Genomic DNA, 25,947 nt, shown 5'->3' on the forward strand with positions numbered 1-25,947 from the left:
AAAAAAAAAAAAAAAATCAATTGGTAAGAGGAAAAGAAAGCATAGAATAAATGTCAGAGACAGGACTCAATCTGGGTTCTCTAAGTCCACTTCTAAACCACTTCTAGACCAAATAGTAAAGGCATACCACTTCAAAGATTGCCAACATTGCTTTGTATTCTGCCAGGGCTCAGTGAGGCACAAAGCAAAGGGCAAAAATGCTTGTTGGTTGAATGACAGTACCAACAAGCACAGAATTAAACTGAACAAAGGATCCAAACAAAAGGGGGGAAAAATCACTTATTTCATTTTGATGTATGCATTAATTATAGCCATCTAGGTTCTTAAAGCAAATGGGTGAAACCTCTGGGCTCAGGGCATGCATAGAAAATTTAGAAGTAGGGGATGAAAGAGAGGTTACCAGATTATTTCACAAGAACTACTTATAACTCTATGCTTTCTACATCTATGCTTTGGATTTATAAAGATACAGCTTTGATCTTGAGCTATGAGATTTATTTTCAGAACAGATTTGACCAAGGATCACTCAGCAAGAGTGCCCAAGCAAAACCTCTGAGTCTACAGCTTTATCACTAATTAAAATATTTTACAAGGGCCTACTTTCCTTCTACCTACATATACAACCCAATCCGATTTCATCTTTATAATCTTAGTTATAGAATTACAGAATTTCAAAACTGCAAAAGACTTTATATGTCTACTGGTTTGACTCTAGTCATTTTTTAGATGAAAGCACTGAAATCTACAGAGAAATAACTGACCCAAAATAGACGGCCAATTTATAAAAGAACTAAGACCACAACCCAGATATCCAAAACTCCACCTCCCTCTTCGGTACATAAGATCATCCCTTTAGCTCTCAATGATGTTTGAGGGTTATACTTCTACCTGCCGTTTTAGGCAAAAATCTTCTTTAAAAAAAGTTTTAAAACCATACAATTCATCCATATAGTGTACAATTCAGTGGCTTTTTGTATATTCATGGAGCTGGGCAACTATTCTCATAATCAATTTTAGAACATTTTCATCAACCCAAAAAGAAACTCCATACCCTTAGCCATTACCCCCTAATCCCATCCACCTCCTCCCACAGCCCTAGGCAACCATTCCTCTGTTTTTTGCCTATGGACTTGCCTGGACATTTCATATAAATGGAATCATATAATATATGGTCCTTTGTGACTGGCTTCTTTCCCTAGCATAATGTTTTCAAAGTTTACCCATGTTACAGCATGCATCAGGACTCCATTTGTTTTTATTACCAAGTAGTACTTCATTGTTAGGATATGCCACATTTTATTTATCCATTCATCAGTTGATGGATATTTGGGTTGTTTCTACTTTTTGGCTACTATGTATAACACTGCTATAAACATTCATGTGCAAGTATTATGTGAACATGTTTCCATTTCTAGGTCATATGGTAACTCTATGTTTAATCTTTTGAGAAACTGCCAGACTGTTCTAAGTGGCTGTACCATTTTACACTCCCACCAGCAGGGTATGAGGGTTCCAATTTCTCCACATCCTTGTCAACACTTGTTATCATACAGTCATCCTAGTGGGTGTGAAATGACATCTCATTGTGGTTTTGATTTGCATTTCCCTGATGACTAATGATTTTGAGCATCTTTTCATGTGCTTATTGGCCATTTGTATGTCTTCTTTGGAGAAATGCCTATTTGGCTTCTTTACTCATTTTTTAATTGAGTTGTCTTTTTATTGTTAAGTTGTAATAGCTCTCTATATATTTATGATACAAGTCCCTCATCAGATATATGTGTTAAGAAAATTTTCTCCCATACTGTGGGTTATCTTTTTATTTTCTTGATTGTGACCTTTGAAACACAAAAAAATTTTAATTTTAATGATATCTATGAGGTAGAAATCTTATTCGGCAATAACAATTCCAACTTTAATTTTAAAAGTCCTTTCTACTATATGTAGAAACTTGGGCCAAAGACCTACTTATTTATAGAGTTTAAGAATTACGGTTGAACCCAAAAAACAAACAGGCCAGTTAAGAAATGGGCAGAAGACATGATTAGACACTTTTCCAAAGAAGACATCCAGATGGCTAATAGACACATGAAAAGATGGCTCAGTATCACTCCTCATCAGGTAAATACAAATCAAAACAACGAGATACCACCTCACACCTGTCAGAATGGCTAAAATTAATAACACAAGAAACAACAGGTGTTGGCAAGGATGTGGCACTGTTGGTGGGAATGCAAACTAATGCAGCCACTTTGGAGAACAGTATGGAGGTTCCTCAAGAAACAAAAAAATAGAACTACCCTATAATCCAGCAATTCCACTATTAGGTATTTACCTAAAGGATACAAAAATACAGATTCCAAGGGATACATGCACCCCAATGTTTACAGCAGCATTGTTAGCAATAGCAAAACTATGGAGAGAGCCCAAATGTCCACTGACTGATGAACTGATAAAGAGGATGTGATATACATACACTATGGAATATTACTTCGCTATCAAAAAGAATGAAATCTTGCCATTTGCAATGATGTGGGTGGAGCCAGAATATATTATGCTACGCAAAATAAGTCAATCAGAGAAAGACAAATACCATATGATTTCATTCATATGTGGAATTTAAGAAACAAACAGAGGAGCATATGGGAAGGCAGGGTGGGGAGAGAAGAGAGGGAAACAAACCACAAAAGACTCTTAATGATAGAGAACAAACTGAGAGTTGATGGAGGGAGGTGGGCTAGATGGGTGATGGGTACTAAGTTGTGATGAGCACTGGGTATTGTATGTAAGTGATGAATCCCTGAATTCTACTCCTGAACTCAGTATTGTACTGTATATTAACTAAAATTTAAATTAAAAAATAAAATAAAATTTTCAGTAACTGAAAAAAAAGAATTATGGTTGTTAAAGCACAATGTTAAAAATAAGCATACACCTAGGTAAACCATGAGAGACTCTTGAATGCTGAGAACAAACTGAGGGCTGATGGGGGTGTGGGAGAGGGGAAGGAGAATGATGGGCATGGAGGAGGCCCCTTGTTGGGATGAGCACTGGTGTTATACGGAAACCAACTTGACAGTAAACTATTTAAGGAAAAAATTAAAAAAATAAGCATACACCTAAATTGAGGGACACAATGTGGATGTATATGTGGGAGAAGATTCTAGGGCAGGGTAATACCACCTAGATCATAGCCACTATATCCTAGGAGTTGGCAGCTACTACCTGAATGAATTAGCCAGAAAATGAAAGCTAAGCAACTTACCCCTATCTCTTCTATCTAGGCCCCCAAAGGGCTCACAATGAAGGTAGAATAGGGGAAAGGGTAAACACACACAAAGAAACAAGCCCAAAATACTCACTAAAAATCCCCAATAGTTCTCATTTCAGTTATTCAACAATCATTTCCTATACATATATCACTGCCTATTAGACATCTCTATGTCAAGACATCTCAGACACAAAGTGCCTAAAATTATCTTTTCACCTCAAATGCAATGTGTTTAAGGTCATCATCTTTCATGCTCTCTAACTACAAACCTCCTGACTTGTTCCTCTTCCTGTGTTCCCTATTTGGTTAATAATACTATCATCTACCATCTTACACTGATCTATAGTTATGCAGTTATATTTTTCTGCAACAAAAGATATTTTCTGCAATTCACCACTGTGACTGCTATATTTGGCCTACTGCTTCAGAATCCCAATTCTGATTTTATCATCAAGTCTAATTCCTCCCAGCTTCAATAAAGGAGTAAAGAGAAAGGGTATCTAATACGTGAGTACCTTCTGTGTGGAAGGTACTTAATTACGAAATTTGCATGTAATCTTCATACAACAACCCTGTGAAATATTATCCCAATTTTAGAGATATGAAAATCCCAATCTTTCCTTGAGAAAGGAAACTATAAGTCAAAGGAGGTAACTCACAAACAAAGATCAGAGAGCTGGTAAGTGATGAATCCAGGATTTGAACCAGGTCCATCTAAATCAGAAGCTCATGATAACTATTTACAAACAGAAAGCCAATTTTGTCAACACCCCACAAGAAAAAGACCTGCAAGCATGACTGAGAATTTTACCTCGTATCAATAAACATTTGGGGAGTCAAACAAAAGTCATCTATCGATGCAGACACTCAAACCTCTATTTCACTATCTTGTCCATAGAATCTCAGGGACTTTATCAGATACACTATTAAAATCCTGATTATTCTTCTAGAAATTTTATCAAAAAAGAAAATGAGTGCACCTAGTATGACTTAATTCTTAGCGAACTCATGCTGAGTCCTGCTTCCTTTTCTCAGCTATTACTTGCCCTTCTCACAATATTTAATGTCCAAATCTATGTGAGATGAGGACATACAAATAAAGAAGAGGCAATCAAGAATCAGAAAGACATTCCAAATGAAACTAGTTTGGGGGAAAAAAAACATTTCTTGAAGCACCTGGTTGGCTCAGTCAGTTAAGTGCCCTACTTTGGTTCAAGTCATGGTTCATGGTTTTTGAGTTTGAGCCCTGCATCAGGGTCTGCAACAGAGCCTGCTTCTGAACCTCTGTCTCCCTTTTACTTTCTTTCCCCTACTCATTCTCTCTCTCAAAAAAATAAATAAACATTTACAAAAAAAAATTCCAAATGAAGACATTCCAGTATTTATTATATTCTGTGAGTTCATAAAAGTTTAATAACTTAAAAAATAAGTAAATACTTGACTTTAGATTGTCCAAACTCTGGTAACAGAATAATTCTTTTCTTAGAATTTTGCTCAGATATAGTTAATAAAGTATAAAAGTAAGTCTATTTTTACGAATATAATTTATTGTCAATTTGACTTACATACAACACCCAGAGCTCATCCCAACAAGTGCCCTCCTCAATGCCCATCACCCATTTTCCCCTGTCCCCCAGCCCCCCAAATAAGTCTATTTTCTATTTGTCTCCAGCCACCTTAGGAAAGAAAACCAAACGAAGTATTTAAGGGGAGAAAAGGCATTAAAGGAAAATTAAGTCAAGGAAAGGACAGATCTTTTATCTAGGTTACAAAACAAATGTTTTAAGTATACAAATGATGAGAAAAATGAAATACTGTACTTTTATCTCCAGGTAAGATGGATCGGTAAAATCGGTCCTTCTTTTTCTTCTCCTCTGGGTTTGGAGGCAGAGGTTTGGAACCGTGATTTAGGGTTCCAGCATCTTTGCCGCCAGCTCCAATCATAGTGCTGGTGTTTCTCATCGGAGGGGCTGGAGGTTTGTCTTGAATGTCTAGGCCGTTATTTGACATTGTCACCACCAGCAGCAGCTACTGGAATCAGAGAGAAGAACATACTCTTTTATCATTTTCATGGTAAAGGGAATATATATTAAAAAAAACTTTAATCCAAATTACACAAGCCATCCTCCGGGACCCAGCTTAAATCCTTCCACTGCATACCATAACTACTACTGTCTGATTCAGCCAACAATACTCAAAGATGCAGTACCTATTCTGTGCCAAGCACTGCTGAAAATTCGCAAGGTTCTTGTTTTTCTCTATCTAAGGCACTGGAGAGCACACAGAACCACCACAATGTCGTTTATTTTATTTTTTTTAAAATGTTTTATTTATTTCTGAGAGAGAGAGACAGCATGAGCAGGGGAGGGTCAGAGAGAGAGGGAGACACAGAATCTGAAACAGCCTCCAGGCTCTGAGCTGGCTGTCAGCACAGAGCCCAATGTGGGGCTCAAACCCACGAACCGTGAGATCATGACCTGAGCTGAAGTCGGATGCTTAACCGACTGAGCCACCCAGGTGCCCCACCACAATGTCGTTTAAAAGGCAGAAATTTGGCCCAGCCAAAGTATGAATCCCGAATTTAGTGTGAATCCCAGTGCCACTCAATAGCTTTAGAAGAATTTTTTAACCACTTGGGTTACATTTATTCATTCATTAAATAAAACGGCTAACAGCATTCTACATGGTGACTCTTTGCCAACCTCTAATTCTGTAGCCTTAGGAAATCATTTTCCCCCTCTGAAATGGCCTGTATCACTACATCAAAAGTCAGTAAAGCTGATGATTTTGTTAATAGTCTTATTGGAACATAGTCATTCATTTATATACTGTCTATGGCATTTTTCACATTCCAATGGTTGAGTAGTTGCAACAGAGACTATATGCTCACAAACCTAAAATATTTATCTGGTTCTTTCCAGGAAAACTTTGCTGACCATTGGCCTATATCATCTCTCCAGTACCTTCTTCCCTTAAAATTTGAACTGGTTCTAAATATGTGATGGCCACATGCAGTAATATATGATGTTGAATTTACTGGTAATCTCCAATGTTTCTGGTGAAGGGAAGGAATAAAATGTTTTAAAAAGGGGAGAAATTCTCTATCATGTACCAATAGTTTTAATTAAGATAGATGTTATTACCTTAAATAAGTAAATGTCCTTGACAATGGACAGGTATGAATATATCCAGAATTAATAAAGTCTCTTATTATTCTCCCAGGTTAGTATAGAAACTATATCTCTAACCATGACTACTTAGAATGTAAGTTCCTTGGAGTAAAATACAATAATGCATTAGAGACTAAAGTTTCTAATTAAAACAAACAAACAAGAAACCAACATAATAATCACCACAAGCTGTTTAGAAATATAGGAGCCCTGTTTTGACCCCCACAAATTTTGATTTAGTATGATTAGGTTATGGCCCAAATTCTGTAATTTTAAGAATTAGTGATTCCAATGCCAGCCAGATTTCAATACCTGAATACCACTGCTTTAGACGTCAATTACATAAATGCTATGAACAAAACTGAATCTTCTTTCTAATAATGCAGAACTAAATGATCCCGTGCATCTATTTTTGTCTTTCAATTATTTCTCCACATGCCATCAGTGATCTAAAATACAGCACTCCTCTACTTAAAACTCCGTCACAAAAGCTAAAGTTCCTTACAAATTAAGCCATCACATCTGGACACAGCCTACATTTAACTATACCCTGGAAACCTCTGTTCTCCTGATTTGCCAATTAGTCTCTTACTCTCCTCCCAATCCTCCAATGCTTCTTGTCACTGATAAAAATCTCACTATAAAAATCTTACTCATCTTTCAGGGCCAAATTAAAGCTTCACCTCTTTGTGTAATTCACCCTAACCTATCTCTGGCAAACCAATTGCTCCTTACTTCTCTTTTTGAACAAAAGAAAGCAAGGACAATCTTTTTAATCTATGCTAACTCTCTGGGTGCTGTGCTTTTAATCCATTTTTTCCAGTTTCACTTTGCAGCTTTGCCTTTGCTTTCCCTTCCAGCCCCAACTCAAGTCCCTCAGCTCCCCAAAGAGAATTTCCACAGGCTCAGTTCTCAAGTGTACCTTCCTACCCTGGACTGCCAGTTCCAAAATTACACTCCCCACAGCCACCTGATAGCCTAAGCAGGCCCTTCCTGCCTTTTTGTCCTCAGGCCAACAGCTTCATTCAATGTAACTCCCTTTCAGGACCATAGCCCAAGATTGTGCCAAGAAAGGCTTCATCACCCTTTCTGATACAGGCTTTTCGTTTCTCACTTCTTTCACCATGGTTGGAGAATTCTCAGGGGTAGCCTTCCATTTTCAAAATGATTCCAAATTATTAAAACCTAAATCTGTTGTTGGAATACAATGCTTGAATCCTCTGTACCACATTCCAGCCTAAGTCACCGAGCCTATGCTTGAAAACTTCCATTTTTAGGAAGTCTATAGTCTCAAAAGTCAGCCTATTCTATCTTTGGTCACTTCATTTAAAGAGTTCTCACTTAGATTAAGTTCTATCTACCTCACACTGCATTGCAATTATCTCTTTATACATTTCCTCCCCATATACTCCCTCCTCTGCCAGACTTAGACTATGAACTCCTCAAGAAAAAAGTTTAAGGATGTCTGGGTAGTTCTATCAGTAAAGCCTTGGACTCTTGATTTCAGCTGAGATGGAGCCCTGTGTCAGGCTCTACACTGACAGTGCAGAGTCTGCTTGGGATTCTCTCTCCATCTCCCTTCGCCCTTCCCTGCTTGTATGGGTGCACACATTCTCACTCTCTCAAAATAAATTAGTAAACATTAAAAAAAGAAGAAGAAGAACAAAGTTCAGTCTTATTTATTTCTCAATCCCCAACACCAAGTCTGGAAAAGAATAATCAATAAGAATGAAATCTTGCCATATGCAACAATGTGGATAGAACTAGAGTGTATTATGCTAAATGAAATACGTCAGTCAGAGAAAGACAATATCATATGATTTCACTCACATGTGGAATTTAATAAACAAAACAGATGAACATAGAGGTAGGGAATGAAAAATAAGATAAAAACAGAGAGGGAGGCAAACCATAAGAGACTGTTAAATACAGAACAACCTGAAGGTTGCTAGAGGGGAAGTGGGTGGGGGCTAGGCTAGAGAGGGGATGGATTGTTGGGATGAGCACTGGGTGTTATACCTAAGTGATGAAGTACTGGATTCTACTCCTGAAACCAATACTACACAGTATGTTAACTAACTTGAGTTTAAATAAATAAATTTTAAAAAAAGAATACTCAATAAATATTTGTTGAACAAATGAAAAGTAAACAAACAAATGGATAAACAAAAACTACTTCTATTTGTTAGTCCTAAATCCTATCTCACAGCTATTCCAAAAAGTCTATTGCTTCTTCCCCAGACTGAACTTTAGATACTTGAAAACATCTTTCAAAACCCCCCAAATCTATTTTCTCAATGCTAAACACCATCAGTGCCTTCAACTACACTCACTCAATAGAACACAATTTTATATCTTCCTGATCCTTCCCTCTGAATTTACTTGGACTTAATATTTCTAAACTACTTTCCAGTTTCCCTGTAGCCCTCCAACCAGTCTTTTCCTATGGTTTCTCCACAAGTCTTTACTCTCTTTACTTCACAGATCCCCTCACTGGTCGTTCTGTCCATCTACATTCAGGACAATAACTGGTACATGTTTAAAACTATGCCATTCTAAACTTTTTTTTTTTTTTTTTTTACAGGAAAACAAGTCCAAAACATCAATCCTGAGTGAAAAAAGGAGAAATATACTCAACTCTTAAATAAGGAGACCAAACACATCTTAAATCTTCTAACAGTTTATGCAGGCCAAAGGTTTGGGAAGATAACAAGCCCATACCTTCTGACATGCTGCAGTATAAAGCTAGGTTCAAGGCCAACATTTAGAATGATCAGTCAGATGGCACCCTTCTATCCATCCTAGACAACAAGCTGATAAAACAGACAGAGGGAAAGATAGACTGACCACATTTTACCAATGCCCCAGAGGCTCAGGGAGCCTAATAATTTATGAGAAACTAATTATACTGAAGTATTATGAATCAACTGAATGGCTCTATAATACATGCAGGATCATTGTGAGGTTTCAAAAAGGCCACTGGTAGGACAATATAATAAAAAGATGACTGGAGGCTAAAATTAGGAGACCTGGATTTAAGTCCTGACTCTGTCATTTACTAGCTATGATTCTAATAAAAATCCCTTCACCTATAAGGGGCAATTTGCTGTTTCCCACTACATAGCTACTAGACAGACACTGCTCAGGAAGGCAACCAAGGAGGGGAAGTGATTTATGTCTCCTTTGCTGTAAAAAGCATAAAGACATTGTGCTAGGGCAGAAAGAAGGGGGAAAAAACACTTTTCAAGTAGCCACTATGTGTAAAGTACTTTACGTAAAATGAAACTGGACAGGACTGAGGGAAGGAGTATGCACACCAGCCGCTACTTCCTTCCACTTTATCACATCTGGATGCCACAGTCACAAGTATAAAAACAGCCAAGATACATATAACATCAAAGCCAGAAGCAACCTTAGAAGTCACCTAATCTGGCCCTCTCATGTAACAGATAGGAACACTGAGGTCCAAAACACAGAACGAAATTGCTTAAGGTCACACAGCAATTTAAAGGTGGGGATTGGAACCCATGTTTTCAGACTCTCTACCAAAGAATTTTCCAAATATATGTGAAGCAACTCTAACCCCTTTGTAACTTTTCTTCTTTTAAATCTGTTTGTTTTGAGAGAGAGAGAGAGAAAGAGACAGAAACAGCGAGCACATACACGCAGGAGAGCAGGGGGAGAATCCCAAGCAGACTCAAAACTCACAGGCTCCACACTCAACTGGCTGAACCACCCAGGGGGCCCACCCTTTGTACCTTTTCTGACCTGAATTGTGCTATTCTTGATTTAGGGGAGTCAAATCAAATCTAGCCAATGGCAAATATACAATGATATAAACATGTTTGGACTGGATGTGATTGATATTTACTAATGTCTTCCATGAGACTTAAGCATGTGAAAGTTTTGTACACCTTTTGCTATCACTGCAGATTCTTCATTTAAGTACAATTAAAATCAATAAATTTTTACTGAGTATGTATATATAAGCTGTCATGCTAGACACTAGGGGCTCAGAGATAAATAAAGGAATATGATCTAACTCTAGAGGTTCTCATAGTATGGTAAGCAAGATAGAATCTAGAAAACCACAATGCCAGGCTACTTGTGAACAGTGCTGTCAGAGCAGTACAAGCAGTAAAATGTCAGCAGACACAAAAAGGAAAGACTATATTGAATTTAGGTGATCAGTGAGGCTTCATAGAAGAGGTGGTGTTAGAAGTAGGGGCTTAAAGAATAAACAGATCAGACTGGTGGTCTTTGACTCTGGATTATTAGAACCCCCTATAAGCTTTTTAAAGCACCAGCCAAAGTACTTAGGGGGAAGTATACTAATATTTGCAATTTACTTTGAAATGCATTTAAAAAAATAAGGTGGGTTAATGGATGAAACAGGGATGTGATAGAATATACATGTCCATATATAATTTATAATGAATGTGATAAAGCAAATACTTGAAAGTGTTAATGGAAGAAGAATCTAGGTGGTGGGTATAAAGGTATTCACTATAAAATTATTCCAACTTTGCTATACTTTTGAAATTTCTCCTAATAAAAAGTTGGAGGATGGATACCAGTGCTGAGCTCTGATTTAATTAGTATGAAATAGGCCCAGGCATCGGTATAGTACCTGAACCAAAAAAAAACAGGCAATAAATAAATGGATGATTTTGATGGAGAATGATAATGGCAAGTGCATCCCAGACCACAGGAATAGCCTAAGTGTGAGAGTACAGTGTGGTAGAAGGCAACATGAAAATGAAAAAATAGGACACAGTGCTCACAGAGAGCCTTTTATGTTCTGTAACACATACAGCACTAGTCAGAAAAACAGTCCCTTCCAAGCAGTTCTAGATCCATGCGATGAATGTCCCATGTTAAAAATAAAAGATGACACTTGATTTAAAAAGGCTGTGGAGAGATGACAATGAAAAAAGAGGTGTTGCCTGGAGGAGGAGGCCAGCTGCCATCTGTCTGCACAGAGGACTCTGTGATGACCTGAGCTCACACAATAGGACTCGGAGTTTAGAAGAGTCTTCTAAATTGCCTAACAGGGTTGCCTAGATTCTAAAAAACAGTGTCCCCAGAGAACATCTTGAGCTAACCATCTTTGCAAATAGGATTTCAGCCATCATTTGACACTGACAGTTTAATAACCACTAACATTCCAAAACACTTTGGAATTTACAGAAAACCTGGAAATCTATTTGGTTGGTATCTTTTTTCTCATTCATTCATGCAAATATTTATTCATCACCTACTGTTTGCCAGGCTGTGCTAGGTGCTGGGGATAAAACAGTGAACAAGTCAGAAGAAGCAAAATATCAGAGATGCGGCCAGCCACCCAGAGCCAACAGAGGCAGGGATCTGAAATGAAGTCTGTGTGACTACAGGACCACCTCTTTTTCTACTACACCGCATGTCTCTGTTCACTCTAAAAGCAAAGGAATGGACTAGATAACCTCTAATAACCCCTCGGGGCATTATTTAAAATAAAACCTATTCCATATATTAATCACATTTGTCAGTCAACAACTCAAAGCAGCTGAGGCTGGCATGACCAACACTCCACCCAGAACTGGGGAGTACTGCATGCCCTTGACACCTGGTTAGGAGAATCTGATCTTTAATTAAATTGTGCCAGGAGGCTTTCTTTGGCAGGAGCCTGGAATGCTGCAGTCTTGAATTTGCTGAGGGATGTCCTTCTGACACGTCAAAGGCACTCCTGCTATGCAGCCACCAGCCACTTGTTCTGGTTTAGCAGCAAGAAAGCAACTGCTGAAGTAGCAGTGAGGAAAACTGTGGAGGCTGTTTCTGGGCAGTTAGGAAAGATACTTTAATTTCTGACCCTCAGTTTCCTCTTATGCAAAATACACATAAGAGTATGTACTTTATATATGTGATATATATATATATAGAGAGAGAGAGAGAGAGAGAGCGCGCGCGAGAGCGAGAGAGCGAGAGAGCGCTGCCCATGAGGGGAGGGGGAAAAGCACCTAGCATGCTGCCTGGGATAAAATAGACATCCAATAAATATCTGTTCTCCCCCCTGTCATCTTTCTAGTTTCATCTCTTATTATTCCCTAAACTTGTTCATTCCAACTCAATATTCTTTCATGCCCCTGCCTTTGCCCACACTGTTCTCTCTGCCTAAAATGTCCCAACTTATCTGCCAAGCAAACTCCTACTCATTCTTTTTTTTTAAATTTTTTAAAATGTTTATTTATTTTTGGGAGACAGAGTGCAAGCAGGGGAGGGGCAGAGAGAGAGGGCGACACAGAATCTGAAGTAGGCTTCAGGCTCTGAGCTGTCAGCACAGAGCCCGACGCCAGGCTCAAACTCATAAAGTGTGGGATCATGACCTGGGCTGAAGTTGAACGCTTGACCAACTGAGCCACCCAGGTGCCCCAAACTCCTACTCATTCTTCAAGACCCAGCTTGATTTACTCTATGAAACCTTCATAGAAACCACCCTACCTCGATCTTTTCCCCCCAAATTTAATAGTATTTTATACATACTTCTGTGCAGTAGTTTCCATATTTCATCACAATAACCTCACCAGACCATGAACAAGTCAAAGGACAAAACAGAGTCTGATTAATCTCTATTCTCCAAGTCCCACCCAGCACAAACCTGGCACACATCAGATAATTAGCAAAGGCTCACTGACTAAGGCTGGTTTGTTTACAGGGGGAAAAATTAGGAGCTAGAAGGATCATGAAAAAAATCAGCAAGTTCCAAACCTTTATTTTATAGCTGGGAACCTGAAACCCATATGGGTATGAAATTTACCTAAGATAACTCAATGAAATAATGAGGACATGATGAGCCTCTGATTATGCTGATTCTCATAAAAACACCCTCTTTCTACACTAATTATAGTTTGAGACAAAATGAACAAAGGACTATACCTGGAATTAGAGAGGATGAGAGGCAGCAAAATGAAATGGAAAAGGCAGAGAGATTTGGAGTCACAGACTGAGGGTAGACATGTACCTTCAACCTTCCTTCCTCTCACCAATCAGAGCTACCTATCTTCCTCACTTCTACCACCTTTGCAGATAGCCACTAGAGTTACCTGCAGAAACCAGTACCAAAGGTCTGATACTTCCCCCTACCATCTTGGGAAATTCCTGACCTGCAGCCCCAGTTAAGCTATTCCCAACAGTTAAGGCAAGAATTCAAATGTAAGTTCAAATCATTAGACTTCACAATGGATGCCCTGAACTAAGAAAATCATCACTGAAATCTGAGGCCCATACAATCAGAGAGCTGAACCTAAATGGCCAGCTGGTTCAACCACCCAAGGAACATGAAATCTACTCAGCTGCCTCCTAGATGGAAGACTTTCCAGTCAATCTCTGCTTAAACATACCCTGCGATTTCCCACACTGCCACATGCTACCTCAAAGGAACATTTTCTCTTGGAAGTGTTAAGAACCATAGCTTCAAAGTGGACTGCCCTCTCTCCTCTAAAAGATAATCAGGACTAAGTCAATCGAGCTTCCAGTGTCCATTTACCTCAGTCATCCTCAATCACCTAAAATCGTGTCCCCTCTAATATCATCAAATTCCTCACTCCCTTCCTGACTCTAGATGCCTTTCACTATTTCCTCTGTATCTTCCCATTTGTCATGGGCTAACTCCCCTTGCCTTCTTTTCTTAAAAGAAAGCTGGCTATCACCTAAAGAAGAGACTTCAGCGGCCCTCTCAACTGGAGGCTGTTTTCTCTCTCATACCCAACCTATCAGTGCTGTCCTTAATTTTCAGTGCTATTTCCAAACAACTCCTTTCTCATTGTAAAAACTTCTTTCCTTTGAATAGCCTCCTCTGGTTGCTATCACACTTCCTTGCTGCCTAATACTCACTTCCTGGTCACCTCACTCAAAGGCTTTAGTTCCTTGATCTATCTTCTTCTGTGCCTCTCCAGTTATCATTCTAGGTGACCTTCACAGCCACAATGATGACCATTCCAACACCCTGGCCATTTCAATTGCGGACCTCTAGTCCAAGTTGGCCAATACTCCCATGATCACACTCTGGACCTTATCATCAAAATGTGTATCAACTCCAACATCTGGAATGAATCATATATACTCTAACACAACGTCCTATCCCTGCAGCTCACTTGCCAAGAACTTCAACTATAATTCTCAGACTTCATATTGAGCTCTAATCTATCCATTAGTACCTCCTGCCTTCACTTCTCTTTTTCCTTAATTACAGTCCATCAAAATCACTCAAACATCAAAACCCAACAGTCCTCTAAAACTCAACAACAAAAATCCTAACAACTCAATTCAAAAAAGGACAAAGGATCTGAATACACATTTCTCAAAAAAAAAAAAGATATGTGAATGGCCAATAAGCACATGAAAAACATCACTAATCATTAGGAAAATGCAAGTCAAAACAACAGTGAGATAACACCTTGTTCCATTAGGATGGCTACTATCAAAAAAAGAGAAACCAACAAGTGTTGGTGAGAATGCAGAGAAATTAGAACCCCTGCACACTCTTGGTGGGAATATAAGATGGTACAGCCAATATGGAAAACAGTATAGTGGTTCCTCAAAAAATTAAAAATAAAATTACCATGTGATCCAGCAATTCCACTTCTGGGTATAAACACAAAAATACTGAAAACAGGTCTCAAAAAGACATTTGCACACCCATGTCCATAATAATATTATTCACAATAGCTAAAATGTAGAAGCAATACAAGTATCCATTGACAGATGAATAGATAAGCAAAATGTAGTATATGCATACACTCAAATATTATTTAGGAAAGGACAGAAATTCTGTAATATGCTGTAATCTGGATGAACCTTGAGAACATTATGCTAAGTTAAATAAGTCAGAAAAACACAAATACTATGTTATTCCACGAATATGAGATCCTTAGAGTGGTCAAAATCATAAAAAGTATGATGTTGGCTGTGAGGGGCTGGTGGAGGGGAGTGTGCAGAATTACTGTTTAAGAGGCACAGAGCTTCAGTTTTATAAAATAAAAAGAGTTCTAGGATGAATGGTGGTGATTGTTACATAATAATGTGAATGTATTTAATGCCACTGACCGGTGCACTTAAAAATAGTTAAGACGGTAAGTTTTATGTTAACATATTTTACCACAAAAAAAAGAAAAAAAATAACAGGAATTAGAGTTTACTATCCAATAAATACACTACAATGTGCTGAAAGTTCACAATGGTATCACACTCATATTACGATAGGAGCCTGTTAGCACTGGGGTAGAGGCCAATGAATTGAGACTTGAGATAATAATTACAGGGGGTGCCTGCGTGGCTCAGTTGAGCATCCAAGTCTTCATTTCAGCTCAGGACACAGTCTCGCGGTGAGATCAGGCCCTGCCATGGACTCTGTGCTGGCCAAAGAGCCTACTTAATTAAGATTCCCCCTCCCTCTGCCCCTCCCCCATTTGCACATGCATGTTTTCTCTCTCAAAAAAAAGATACTAATTACAGGCAAATGATAAATGATTCTCAGTAAAATCTGTAGGACAATAAGACAGCTTATAACAGGCTTTCACCGGACATGTATACTTTAAATAAATCTGATCCATCTAAACAAATCTGATTAAAACACACATACATATACACACACACAACAAAACAATCAATGTCTTTGCCTTCTCTCCCTTTCCAAAAATCAACTGGAAAAATCTCAGCTTTGGGATGGCTGAACTCTAACTTCCTCCCAAATGTCTCGGTACCAAAGCAGCTGAATGTCCTACAGAACACTGCCTGATTGACCACTTTCAGTTGAAAACTATGAATACCTACCTACATATGATTATCTTGCCTCAACTGGGGATTCAATTGGGCTTCCCACTCACCCTTCCCCTTTGCTGATAAACTCAACTTCTGTGAGCAAACAGAAATCTTTGCAGGATAATTCCATCTTCCCACTCCCAAACCTATGTACCTGCCTGCACCTGCACCACCCAGTTACAATGAAGGAGGTGTTCCTACTCCCATAAAAAGGCATTCTCTCTTCTCGCTCTACTCCTTTACTTGCACTCCCTCTCACCTGGAATGATCTCTCAGCTACATTAATCAACCAATCAATTAATCAGTCTCTCACCCCCACTCCCTCTCTCTTTTAGATCTATTCAGTCATTCAACAAATATTTATTGAGCATCTAATACCAATCTAGCTGAATAAGACAAAGTCCCTGTGTTTGTGGATTTTATGGACTAATAAGGGAAGCAGACAAAGAAATAAGCAAATAAATATACAATGTCAAATCCATAATGGGAATTAAAGAGTAGTACATGTGAGTATGGAGGGGAATAGGGATGGGTGGTATGTAAGACGAGATGACCAGGAGAGGCTTCTCTGAGGAAGAGACACTTAAGACCTGAATAAATGAGACAACTAATCTTAGTAATACCTGGAAGCATTTTAAGCAGAGGGAGCAGTAGGTACAAATGTCCTAGATGAGACTATTTGGGGGCATGTAGAGTTGCAAAAAGGACAGCAAGACAAAGTTTATTGAACAGGGAGAACCGTGGCAGAAAACTAAGATTAGAGATATAGCCAGAGGTCAGATTATGTAGGACTTTACAGTCCTACAAACAATAAGTTTGGATTCTGTTTCAAGCATGAGAAGAGACTACAGAGTTTTGAGTAGTGTTCTGATTTATGTTTAAACCACTCTGGCTGCAGACAACAGACTGCAGGGGAGCAAAGGAAAAGTAAAGAGACCATTGAGAAATTATTACAATAATCTAGGTGGGAACTGATGGTGACTTGAATGGATTGCAGTCAGTATACGGTAGTATAAGCAAAGATAGATATTTAGAAGGTAGAGCCAAATGGTTTAGTTAGATATTGGATTTGAGAAAAAAGGAAAAATCAAAAATGATCTCTAAGTTTTTGGCCTGATCTGAGAATACTGAGTGAATATAAACATGCTATAGTGTCTCCTATTCAAAGACACCAACATCTTCCTGGAAACACCATATATTTCTGTTTCCCTTCACAGCACAGCTTCTCAAAAGAACTGTCTATTTATACTATCTCCACTTCCTCCCCTTCTGTTTGCCAAGTAATACCCTACTATTGCACCAAAAGTAGTCAAGATTACCAATCATCTCCATGTTGCCAAATCAAATGGTTACTATTCTGTCTTCACCTTACTCAATCTCTCTGTAGCATTCACCTGGTTTTCCTTCTACCTTCTGTGTACTATCTCCTTTGCAGACTCTTCCCAGCTACCCTTCACAAGTCCAAGGTTAGAAACCTCCTTTTCTCATATGCTACATTCTCATCTAGATGATCTCATCCATTCCCATAGCTTTACATATTACCTATATGTTGATGATGCCTTAGTTTCTATCTTTAGCCCAAAAGCTCTCTTTCAGACTCATAACCATCTGTTAGACAATTCCACCTATATTTCTCATAAGTACCCTCACCTAACATGAACAAATGAAACTCCTGGTATTCACAGCATCTATCCTGAATTTTAATTATATTTGCTTATTTATTATACATCTCTATCAATAAACAGAAAGCTTCACAAAGGAGCAACTAAGTCTTTTGTGTTTACTAATATATACCTACAAACTAAATAGGGCTCAGCAAGAGAAGACACCAAAATTTACTAGACCCTGTCTCTACCCTCAAAATAGTCACAAACTAATGGGATGGACAGATACATAAAGCACCATGACAGTATCACATGATATGGTAAGTGCCACTGTGAGTGGTGAGAGGAAGAACATGAGTGCTTCATGAATCCCAAAGGGCCCTGCATAGCCCTGGAGTCAAGGAAGGCTTTATTTAGAAGATAACTTAAGAGTTTATATTTGCAAGAATAGTTATTCAGTGCCTACTATGCATTTTTTCTTTTTTATATAATTATATTTAATCTTTACAATAACTCTTCAAGGTAGGTATAAATATATTCCATTTCATATATGAAGCTTAGAGAGATTAAAAACCAAGTAATAGGTAGTGGAACCAAAATCTGAGCTGAGGTCAGTCTGCTTTTCAATCCCTCCACCTTCTTTTTTTTTTTTTTTTTTTGCTACATCACAAGGTATCACCAAAAATAGTATCTTTTATACTTGCCACCTACTATTTGTTTGACCTAAAAGAAAATCACTATAACTCTTGACCTCAGTTTTTAGCATGGGGTTCAATTACCAGTCTCTAAATCCTTCTCATTCTAACTTCCTCCTTTTCCTTTATTAAAGATTGAGACTCATGGCACCTGGGTACCTCAATAGGCTAAGCGTCAGACTCTTGATTTTGGCTCAAATCATGATCTCACATCATGGATGGACCTTGAGGGTGTTATGCTGAGCGAAATAAGTCAGGCAGAGAAGGACAAATATCATATGTTTGCACGTATAGGAGGATTAGGAGGAACTTGACGGAGGACCAAGGGGGAGAAGAAGGGCGGAAATGGTGGGGAAAAGGGAGAGAGGCAAACCATGAGAGACTCTTGAATGCTGACAAAAACTGAGGACTGATGGATGTGGGGGGGAGGGGGGGATGGGCATGGAGGAGGACACTTGTGGGGATGAGCACTGAGTGTTATGTGGAAACTAATTTGACAATAAACTATTTGTAAAAAAAAAAAAAAAAAAATCATGATCTCACAAATTTGTGTGAGATCAAGCCCCGCATCAGGCTCTGCGCTGACAGCTTGGTATTCTCTCTCTTCCTCTCTCTCTTCCCCTCCCCTACTTGTGCTAGCTTTCTCTCTCTCTCAAAATAAATGAATAACCTTTAAAAAAAAGATTGAGGGGTGCCTGGGTGGCTCAGTCAGTTAAGTCTCTGACTTCAGCTCAGGTCACGATTTCCCAGTTCACAAGTTCAAGCCCCACACCCAGCTCTGTGCTGACAACTCAGAGCCTAGAGTCTGCTTCGGATTCTGTGTCTTCCTCTCTGTCTGCCCTCCCTGCTCATACTCCATCTCTCTCTGTCTCTCTCTCTCTCGAAAATAAAGAAAACATTAAAAAAAAAAAAAAGATTGAGGGCTCAGTTTTAAACTAGTCAGTGAACAACCTTAGGCATTTCTTTCATGCTATAGCATCTAAGCATTTTTCATGGCTGAAGATACATTCAAGGATAACCGTAGTAACATTTGTAGATCAGTGCACAGTTTACAATTAGTTTCACACATTCAATTTTTAATTTGATCTTCACCAACCCTGTAAGGTGTTAAATCTCTATTTTACAGAGGCCAATGGAAATGAAATGCCTAGCCTAGCTCTATCGGATCTCTGGACTCTACAGCCCATTAGAAATTGAATTTAAGAAGGGGTGAATTTGAGAGGAGTGTGGAAGGGGATGAAGAGAGCAAATGACTCATAGAGGAAGCTCACCCAAGTGGCCTAGAGCCAGAAGAAATTACCAGGGACCAAGTCAGTTTCCTTTCCAAGGTAATGAGTATTTGGCCACAGCACAGTGACCTACCACATGGAACAGCTCTTTTTTCATTTCAGTAGTACCTTGAGCCCAGCCCCAGAAGTAGGCAGAAAAGAGAATATAAGAACACTCTTTGTACATCATATGCATACACAGGGTCTGAAGATAACATGGCATAAATAAACAGATACCACCTTTAGAGAAGACTTGAATTTCGGCCCAATCACTGCTAATGACTTGCTGAATAAAAAGTTCCCTCCCTCTGTGTTATCACAACCCCTTGTGCTTCTGTCACATACACTTATCACATGAGGTTACAGACTCCTTGACCTGCAATGGAAGGTAGCAACTGAGTCTAATTTCCATCTCTGTGTCCCCAGCACCTGGCACCATAACTAGCAATGAATAGATGATCCAGAGAATATGTGAAAATGGATGTCATATTCAAAGCTTTTTGTGTACATATCCATTCCACATTATAGTCTACACAGTGATTGCCAGGAAAACAGCAACCTTGTCTTCTTATCTCTGCTTCCCGGCTCACTCTCCCACTTTGAGGACACTGCTCAAGAAAAGTTCATTGAGTAGAAACAAAACAGTCCTAAAAGCCAGCCTTCGGAGGGAAAGAAATTAACCTATATTGTCCTTTTTCCCAGACTGTAGTCTTTCCCACCATATAACCCCCAAAATAACCCCTATCTTGCCCAATCCACCTTCTTCTTCAAAAGACCACTGTTCTTGGGGCGCCTGGGTGGCTCAGTCGGTTAAGCGTCTGACTTCGGCTCAGGTCATGATCTCATGGTTCGTGGGTTTGAGCCCCATGTTCGGCTCTGTGCTGACATCTAGCTCAGAGCCTGGAGCCTGTCTTCGGAGTCTGTGTCTCCTTCTCTCTCTGACCCTTCCCTGCTCACGCTGTCTCTCTCTCTCTCCCTCAAAAATAAATAAAAACATTTTTAAAAATGAAATTAAAAAAAAGACCACTGTTCTCCCCAGCACCCCACCCTCCTCCCTCTACCCCATCCCTGCTATCCCCTCTTCTTCCCTAGGCTCACAAGTCCACCTCTTTTCCTCCAGGTCAACAATGCTTCAAAGCTGTACAGAGCCTTTGTTCCTCTGTCAGTCATTTGTCTCACAAAAGAGTCTGGGCCCAGCCCTACTGGACACCTTGTTCTTCTCCCACTCTAGTCTTCAAGCTGTCCACTTCCCACCTTGCTTACTCCCCACTGCCTACTGCTGCCCAATCCCCTCTGGGAAGGAGGAAGGAGTCAAATTCTGGAAGAAAGATTGCTTATTGGCAGGCCCAAAGCAAGGCATAGATGAAGTAAGGAGACAGACTGGTAATTGAGGAAGACAGAATTTGTAGAAGAAAACTGAAAGTAAGGGAGTTAGGGAGGAAACAGAGAGAGTCTGGACCTCACAAACACCAGAACAAAGGTCCATAGAAACCAGTAGGTTTATTGATAATGAGAAATTTTACAGTTCTAAAAGGAAAAGAGAAGAAAGTCTAACCAAGAAAAGAAGGACCCAAGAGAGGGAAGGAAAACCTAGCTATGGAGGGGAAAGGATAAGAAAGGGAAATATGAGGAGAGCAAGAAGGAGGAAGAAAATGGAGGGTGGGAGAAAAAATAGGGGAAGGAAAAATGATCAGGAGGAGGAAACAGAAAAATGGGGAGAGGAAGACAAGGAGGCAGAGTCACAGAAAAACTGGGGGGAGGTAGGGGATCAAAATCATCAAAGTAGGTTAGTAGCAGGCCTAGTGTTTCTTGGTCCCAGATGATCAAGAAGGAAAGAATTATAGTAAGACATTACGCAGCCCCCACGGTCTGCCATTAACTAGGCTGAGTAAGGAGGGGGCTCCAGAAAAGATATATTAGTTTATTTTTTTTAACATTTTATTTATTTATTTATTTATTTATTTATTTTATTTTATTTTAGAGACAGAGAGCATGCAAGCAAGCTGGGGAGAGGGAGAGAAAGGGAGAGAGAGAGAATCCCAACCAGGCTCCACGCTCAGCACAGAGCCCTATGTGGAGCTCAATTCCATGACCCTGGGATCACAACCTGAGCTGAAGTGAGGAGTCAGAAACTCAACGGAATGAGCTACCTAGATGCCCCAAAGATAGGCGAGTTTGGAGCAGCTTTACCCTCAAGTATCAAATCATTGGCCAGTTCACAGAAAAACCATTAACATGCCTTGACCTGTTTCTGGCCAACCCCACCTCCCTACACCCAACGTACCTACACTCAACACTAAAATAATCAGCCCCTGCCTTGTCCACGAAGTCTCTGGGTCCTCAGCAGACCAGCAAGATGTCATTCAAAAGGCTGGCTAGAGGACAGGATACAAAGGCCTGCTCTCAAGTTCTCCCGTCTTCTACAGTGTTGAAGGGGACGTCTCTGCAGCCCATTCTATGGTCTAACAAGCTTACTCTTCCAAAAGGCAGCTACCGTCTAGGGAAGCCAAAGTTAGAAAGAGAGCATCAAGCTCTTCACTGCAAAGATAAGGAAACTGAGGCCCACAGAGGCTACCAGAACAGGACCAGCCTAGGTCTCCTATCTCCCGGTTTCTACTCCACCTCTTAACAGGTCACTTATAACGCCCCCTTCCCGGCACCCAAGAGAAAACCCCCATGGTCCCTGCAGGCCAGCCGCTAAGCCAAGAAAGAGGAAAGCATCACCCGAACCACCAAGCAGAAAGGTGTTAGCGAAAGAGAAGGGCTCCTGAGGCACAGCAGTTCCCCAAAACCAGCTTCCCCTTCTCAACCTTTCCTAGCCAGGGCTGAATCCAGGTGCCGGCCTAGTCCTAGGACGGCTCATCTGGGGGTTCCGCCCTCAGCCCTTTCTCCCACTTAGAGTCTTAAGGAAAGAGACCCCTAAACGCACCGGTCTGCGCGGCACCACTCCCCGGAAGCCAGTGGAGACCCCTCCCCCTCCCGAGGAGCACCCAGCTGGGCGTGCCCCCGGGTGGGCCAGCCCTACCTGGCGGGGAGAGCCGGCCCCGGCATCTCTGGCTCCTGTTTTTGTCGCAGAGCCGCACCTCTGCCGCCCAGCTAGCGGCACGACGCCCCGGCTCCACCCGCGCCGCTCTCCCCAGCTGGGGCCGAGCTCCCAGCAGCTCGGCCGCCCCAGCTCCCGCTCTCGGCTGCAGCACGCTCCCGCCCTCGCAGGGCGCAGCGGAGGCGCAGCTTCGCGGTTGGTGAAGCAGAAGGGGCGGGGGAAGAAGGGAGGGAAGGAGGCGGGAGGAAACGGCGCTTCTCCCTCCCCCTCCCCCGTAGAAGCTCTGAGGGCGGGGAGACTACTACCTTCCCACCCTCACTGCTCTTCTCACCCACGTAGTTCCCCAGCCTCCTAGCAGGAGGTAATTTCTCGCGGGGGCTAGGCTTTCGAGGGCCGGTCAGAGTCCTGGGTGAGCCCCAGAGTTAAGGGAGAGAACCAGACCCGCTCTGCAGCTGTTCTTGGACTCAAGGGCAATTCAGATCAAACCCGGTATTTTATCAGATTAGCCTTCAAGGAAAGAGAGGCACCCACCCCTTTAACCCACCAACAAAGGTGTCAGGTTCTATCTAATTCTAATGCCCTAGGGAAAACTCTACGTGGTCACTTACAGCTGCTTCTAAGTAAAGAAAGCTTAGCAGCAGCTACCATTTATTAAGTGCTATTGTGTACCAGGCACTTTACAAAATGTTTTGTCTAGGGGCTCAGTCGGCTAAGCTTCTGACTTCTACTCCGGTCATGATTTCCCACTCCTTGAGTTCAAGCCTGGCGTGGGGCTGTGTGCTGACAGCTCAGAGCCTGGAGCCTGCTTCACATTCTATGTCTCCCTCTCTCTCTCTCTGCCCCTCCCCCACTCACGCTCTGTCTCTATCTCAAAAATAAATAAACAAAAATGTTTTGGGTATCTCACCACAACCTGATGAAGTAGGCACTCTACCAAATCACACGTCAAAACCGAGGTCCGGGAAGAAAATGGTTTCATACAATAAGTATTTCTTAAGCACATATTGTGGGTCAGGCATTGTAATGGACCCTGAGCTGAGCAACACATTACAGGGCATTCATCAACCCTGGCCCAGATCCCCTAAACCCCACTAGTGCCCCCTCAATCATTTAACATTTTTTAAAAATGCCTTCATACCTTTCCAAATGCTCTCTAAGAGGTGATACTATGCCATTACCTACCCCCTCTACACCCTGCTCTTGAGACATATGGCAGGAGTCAGATTATGCAAGGTCTCTTCCAGGTCAGAATGAGGATTTTGGTTTTGTTCTACATTTTAACAATCAGAAGGCTTTGGATGATTTTAAGCAGAATGACAAGATCTCATTTACATCTTTAACAGATCACTGATTGCTGAGTGGAGAATAAAGGGGAGGATGATAGAAACAAGAAAACAAGTTAGTAGGTTCTTTCAAAACAAGAAAGATAATAATGATTTAGACTAATATGTTGGAAGAAGAGCTGAAACAACATAAGCATATTCTAAGGATACAGCTTGGAGAAGCTGCAGCAGAACTTAGCAAAAGAATGTGATGGGTGGGACAGCGACAGTGACTTCCCCAAGACCACGCAACTGGAAAACGGCTGAGTTGCCCCAACTCTGGTCTGACTCCTAAGCCTATGCTTTATTTCTCTCTGCCATGTTAGTCATCTTTATTATCAACTGCCATACTCCTGTCCCTACTGCCTAGCAAAGAGCAAATAACCAGCATTATGCTTGATCAATGATTTAAGTGTGCTAGGCAGAAATCTTATGGTATTTATCCATTTTCCTTGTCATATGTCTACACCTCCACTCAATGTGCCCAAATTATTTAACTGCAGAAGGATGTAAGGGAAGAATTCCATGAGGACAGAAAGAGCTCTTCAGTTAAGTATCTTCCATCTTTCCCAGACCCTGAGTACCCATGCTAGTCCAATTACCATAAGTCCCAATTTTAATGGAGGAGATAGGGAATTTCTTGAAGACACCCACATTATAGAGAGAATTGGTCAAGAACACTGATTGGGGGACCTGCGACACTATGAGAACTCAGCTTGAAAGCAGTTTTAGGATGCTCCTTTAACTGCACACCCTTGTCTCAACTTATACAGAGTGGATGAAAGCCAGAAACAGTCCTCTGCTTTGGACATAGTTTTCCAAAGTAATGATCAATAATCATAGCATCTGATCTTACCCAACTTTCCACCCCATGTAGCATCCCCCCTCTTACAAATGGCTTTCTAGGTAGGAATAGAGAGCTTACTTGAAAATAGCACTATTAGACGATGCTTTCTAACATTCACCCAGGTGCCTCTCTGTAAATTTCCAATTCTGCCTCCTGGAAAACATCCTTCAGGGCAAACAGTAAAGGCTTTCAGACATGTGTTATGGTAATCAATCAAGCCCCTGAACTTTTTCTCTTCTCCAGGATAAGTACTCCCAGTTCTATTAATCACCTGTTCATTCAATAACTATTTAAGCTTTTGTATAACCCACAAGGGATAGAAATATCAGTAAACAGGACCAAACCTTTACAGTCTATGGTTTGTTTGTTTTTTACATTTTTTTAAATGTTTATGTATTTTGAGAGAGAGAGAGAGAGAGTGTGAACAGGGGAGGAGTAGAGAGAGAGGGAGACACAGAATCCAAAGCAGGTTCCAGGCTCTGAGCTGTCAGCACAGAGCCCGATGCGGGGCTCAAACTCCAAACTGCGAGATCATGACCTGAGCCAAAGTTGGACGCATAACCAACTGAGCCACCTAGGTGCCCCTCTGTGGTTTTAATATGATGGTTTTTCAGTCCTCCCTTTACATCAAAATTGCCTGGGAAACTTTAAAAATATACACTGAAGGGCGCCTGGGTGGCTCAGTCATTACTTTGGCTCAGGTCATGATCTCATGGTTGGTGAGTTCAAGTCCCACATCAGGTAAGCATGAGCCCCACTTCGGTGAGCTCATGCCCCACTTCAGGTGAGCTCATGCCCTGCTTAGCTCCAGCCCTGCTTCAGATAAAAACATAAGTCCCAGATGAGCCCCTCTTTGCTCGCTCTCTCTTTCTCTCTCTCTCTTGCTCTTTCTGTCTCTCTTCCTCCCTCCCTCCTTTCCTCACTCTCTGTCT

General features: G+C 40.7%; 1 protein-coding gene across 6 annotated transcripts in view; it reads right to left on the bottom strand.

The window, feature by feature from the left end:
- PAK1 (p21 (RAC1) activated kinase 1) overlaps positions 1-25,947 on the bottom strand; it is a 163,849-nt gene that overhangs the window by 71,131 nt on the left and 66,771 nt on the right. Inside the window, exons 1-3 of one of the 6 annotated variants that reach the window (XM_039228721.1) lie at positions 22,926-22,936; positions 20,563-20,565; positions 5,092-5,302 (exon numbers count right to left, since the gene is read on the bottom strand). In XM_039228721.1, the coding sequence (XP_039084652.1) occupies positions 5,092-5,281 (190 nt within the window). In that variant the 5' untranslated portion in view covers positions 5,282-5,302; positions 20,563-20,565; positions 22,926-22,936. Of the gene's footprint in view, positions 1-5,091; positions 5,303-20,562; positions 20,566-22,828; positions 23,019-25,947 lie in introns of those variants that run through there. The other 5 variants (XM_039228719.1, XM_039228718.1, XM_039228723.1 and 2 more) reach the window with 5 other exon arrangements.

This window comes from Hyaena hyaena, unplaced genomic scaffold (assembly GCF_003009895.1).
Source record: "Hyaena hyaena isolate Hyena2069 unplaced genomic scaffold, ASM300989v1 scaffold_34, whole genome shotgun sequence".
Lineage (NCBI taxonomy): Eukaryota > Metazoa > Chordata > Mammalia > Carnivora > Hyaenidae > Hyaena > Hyaena hyaena.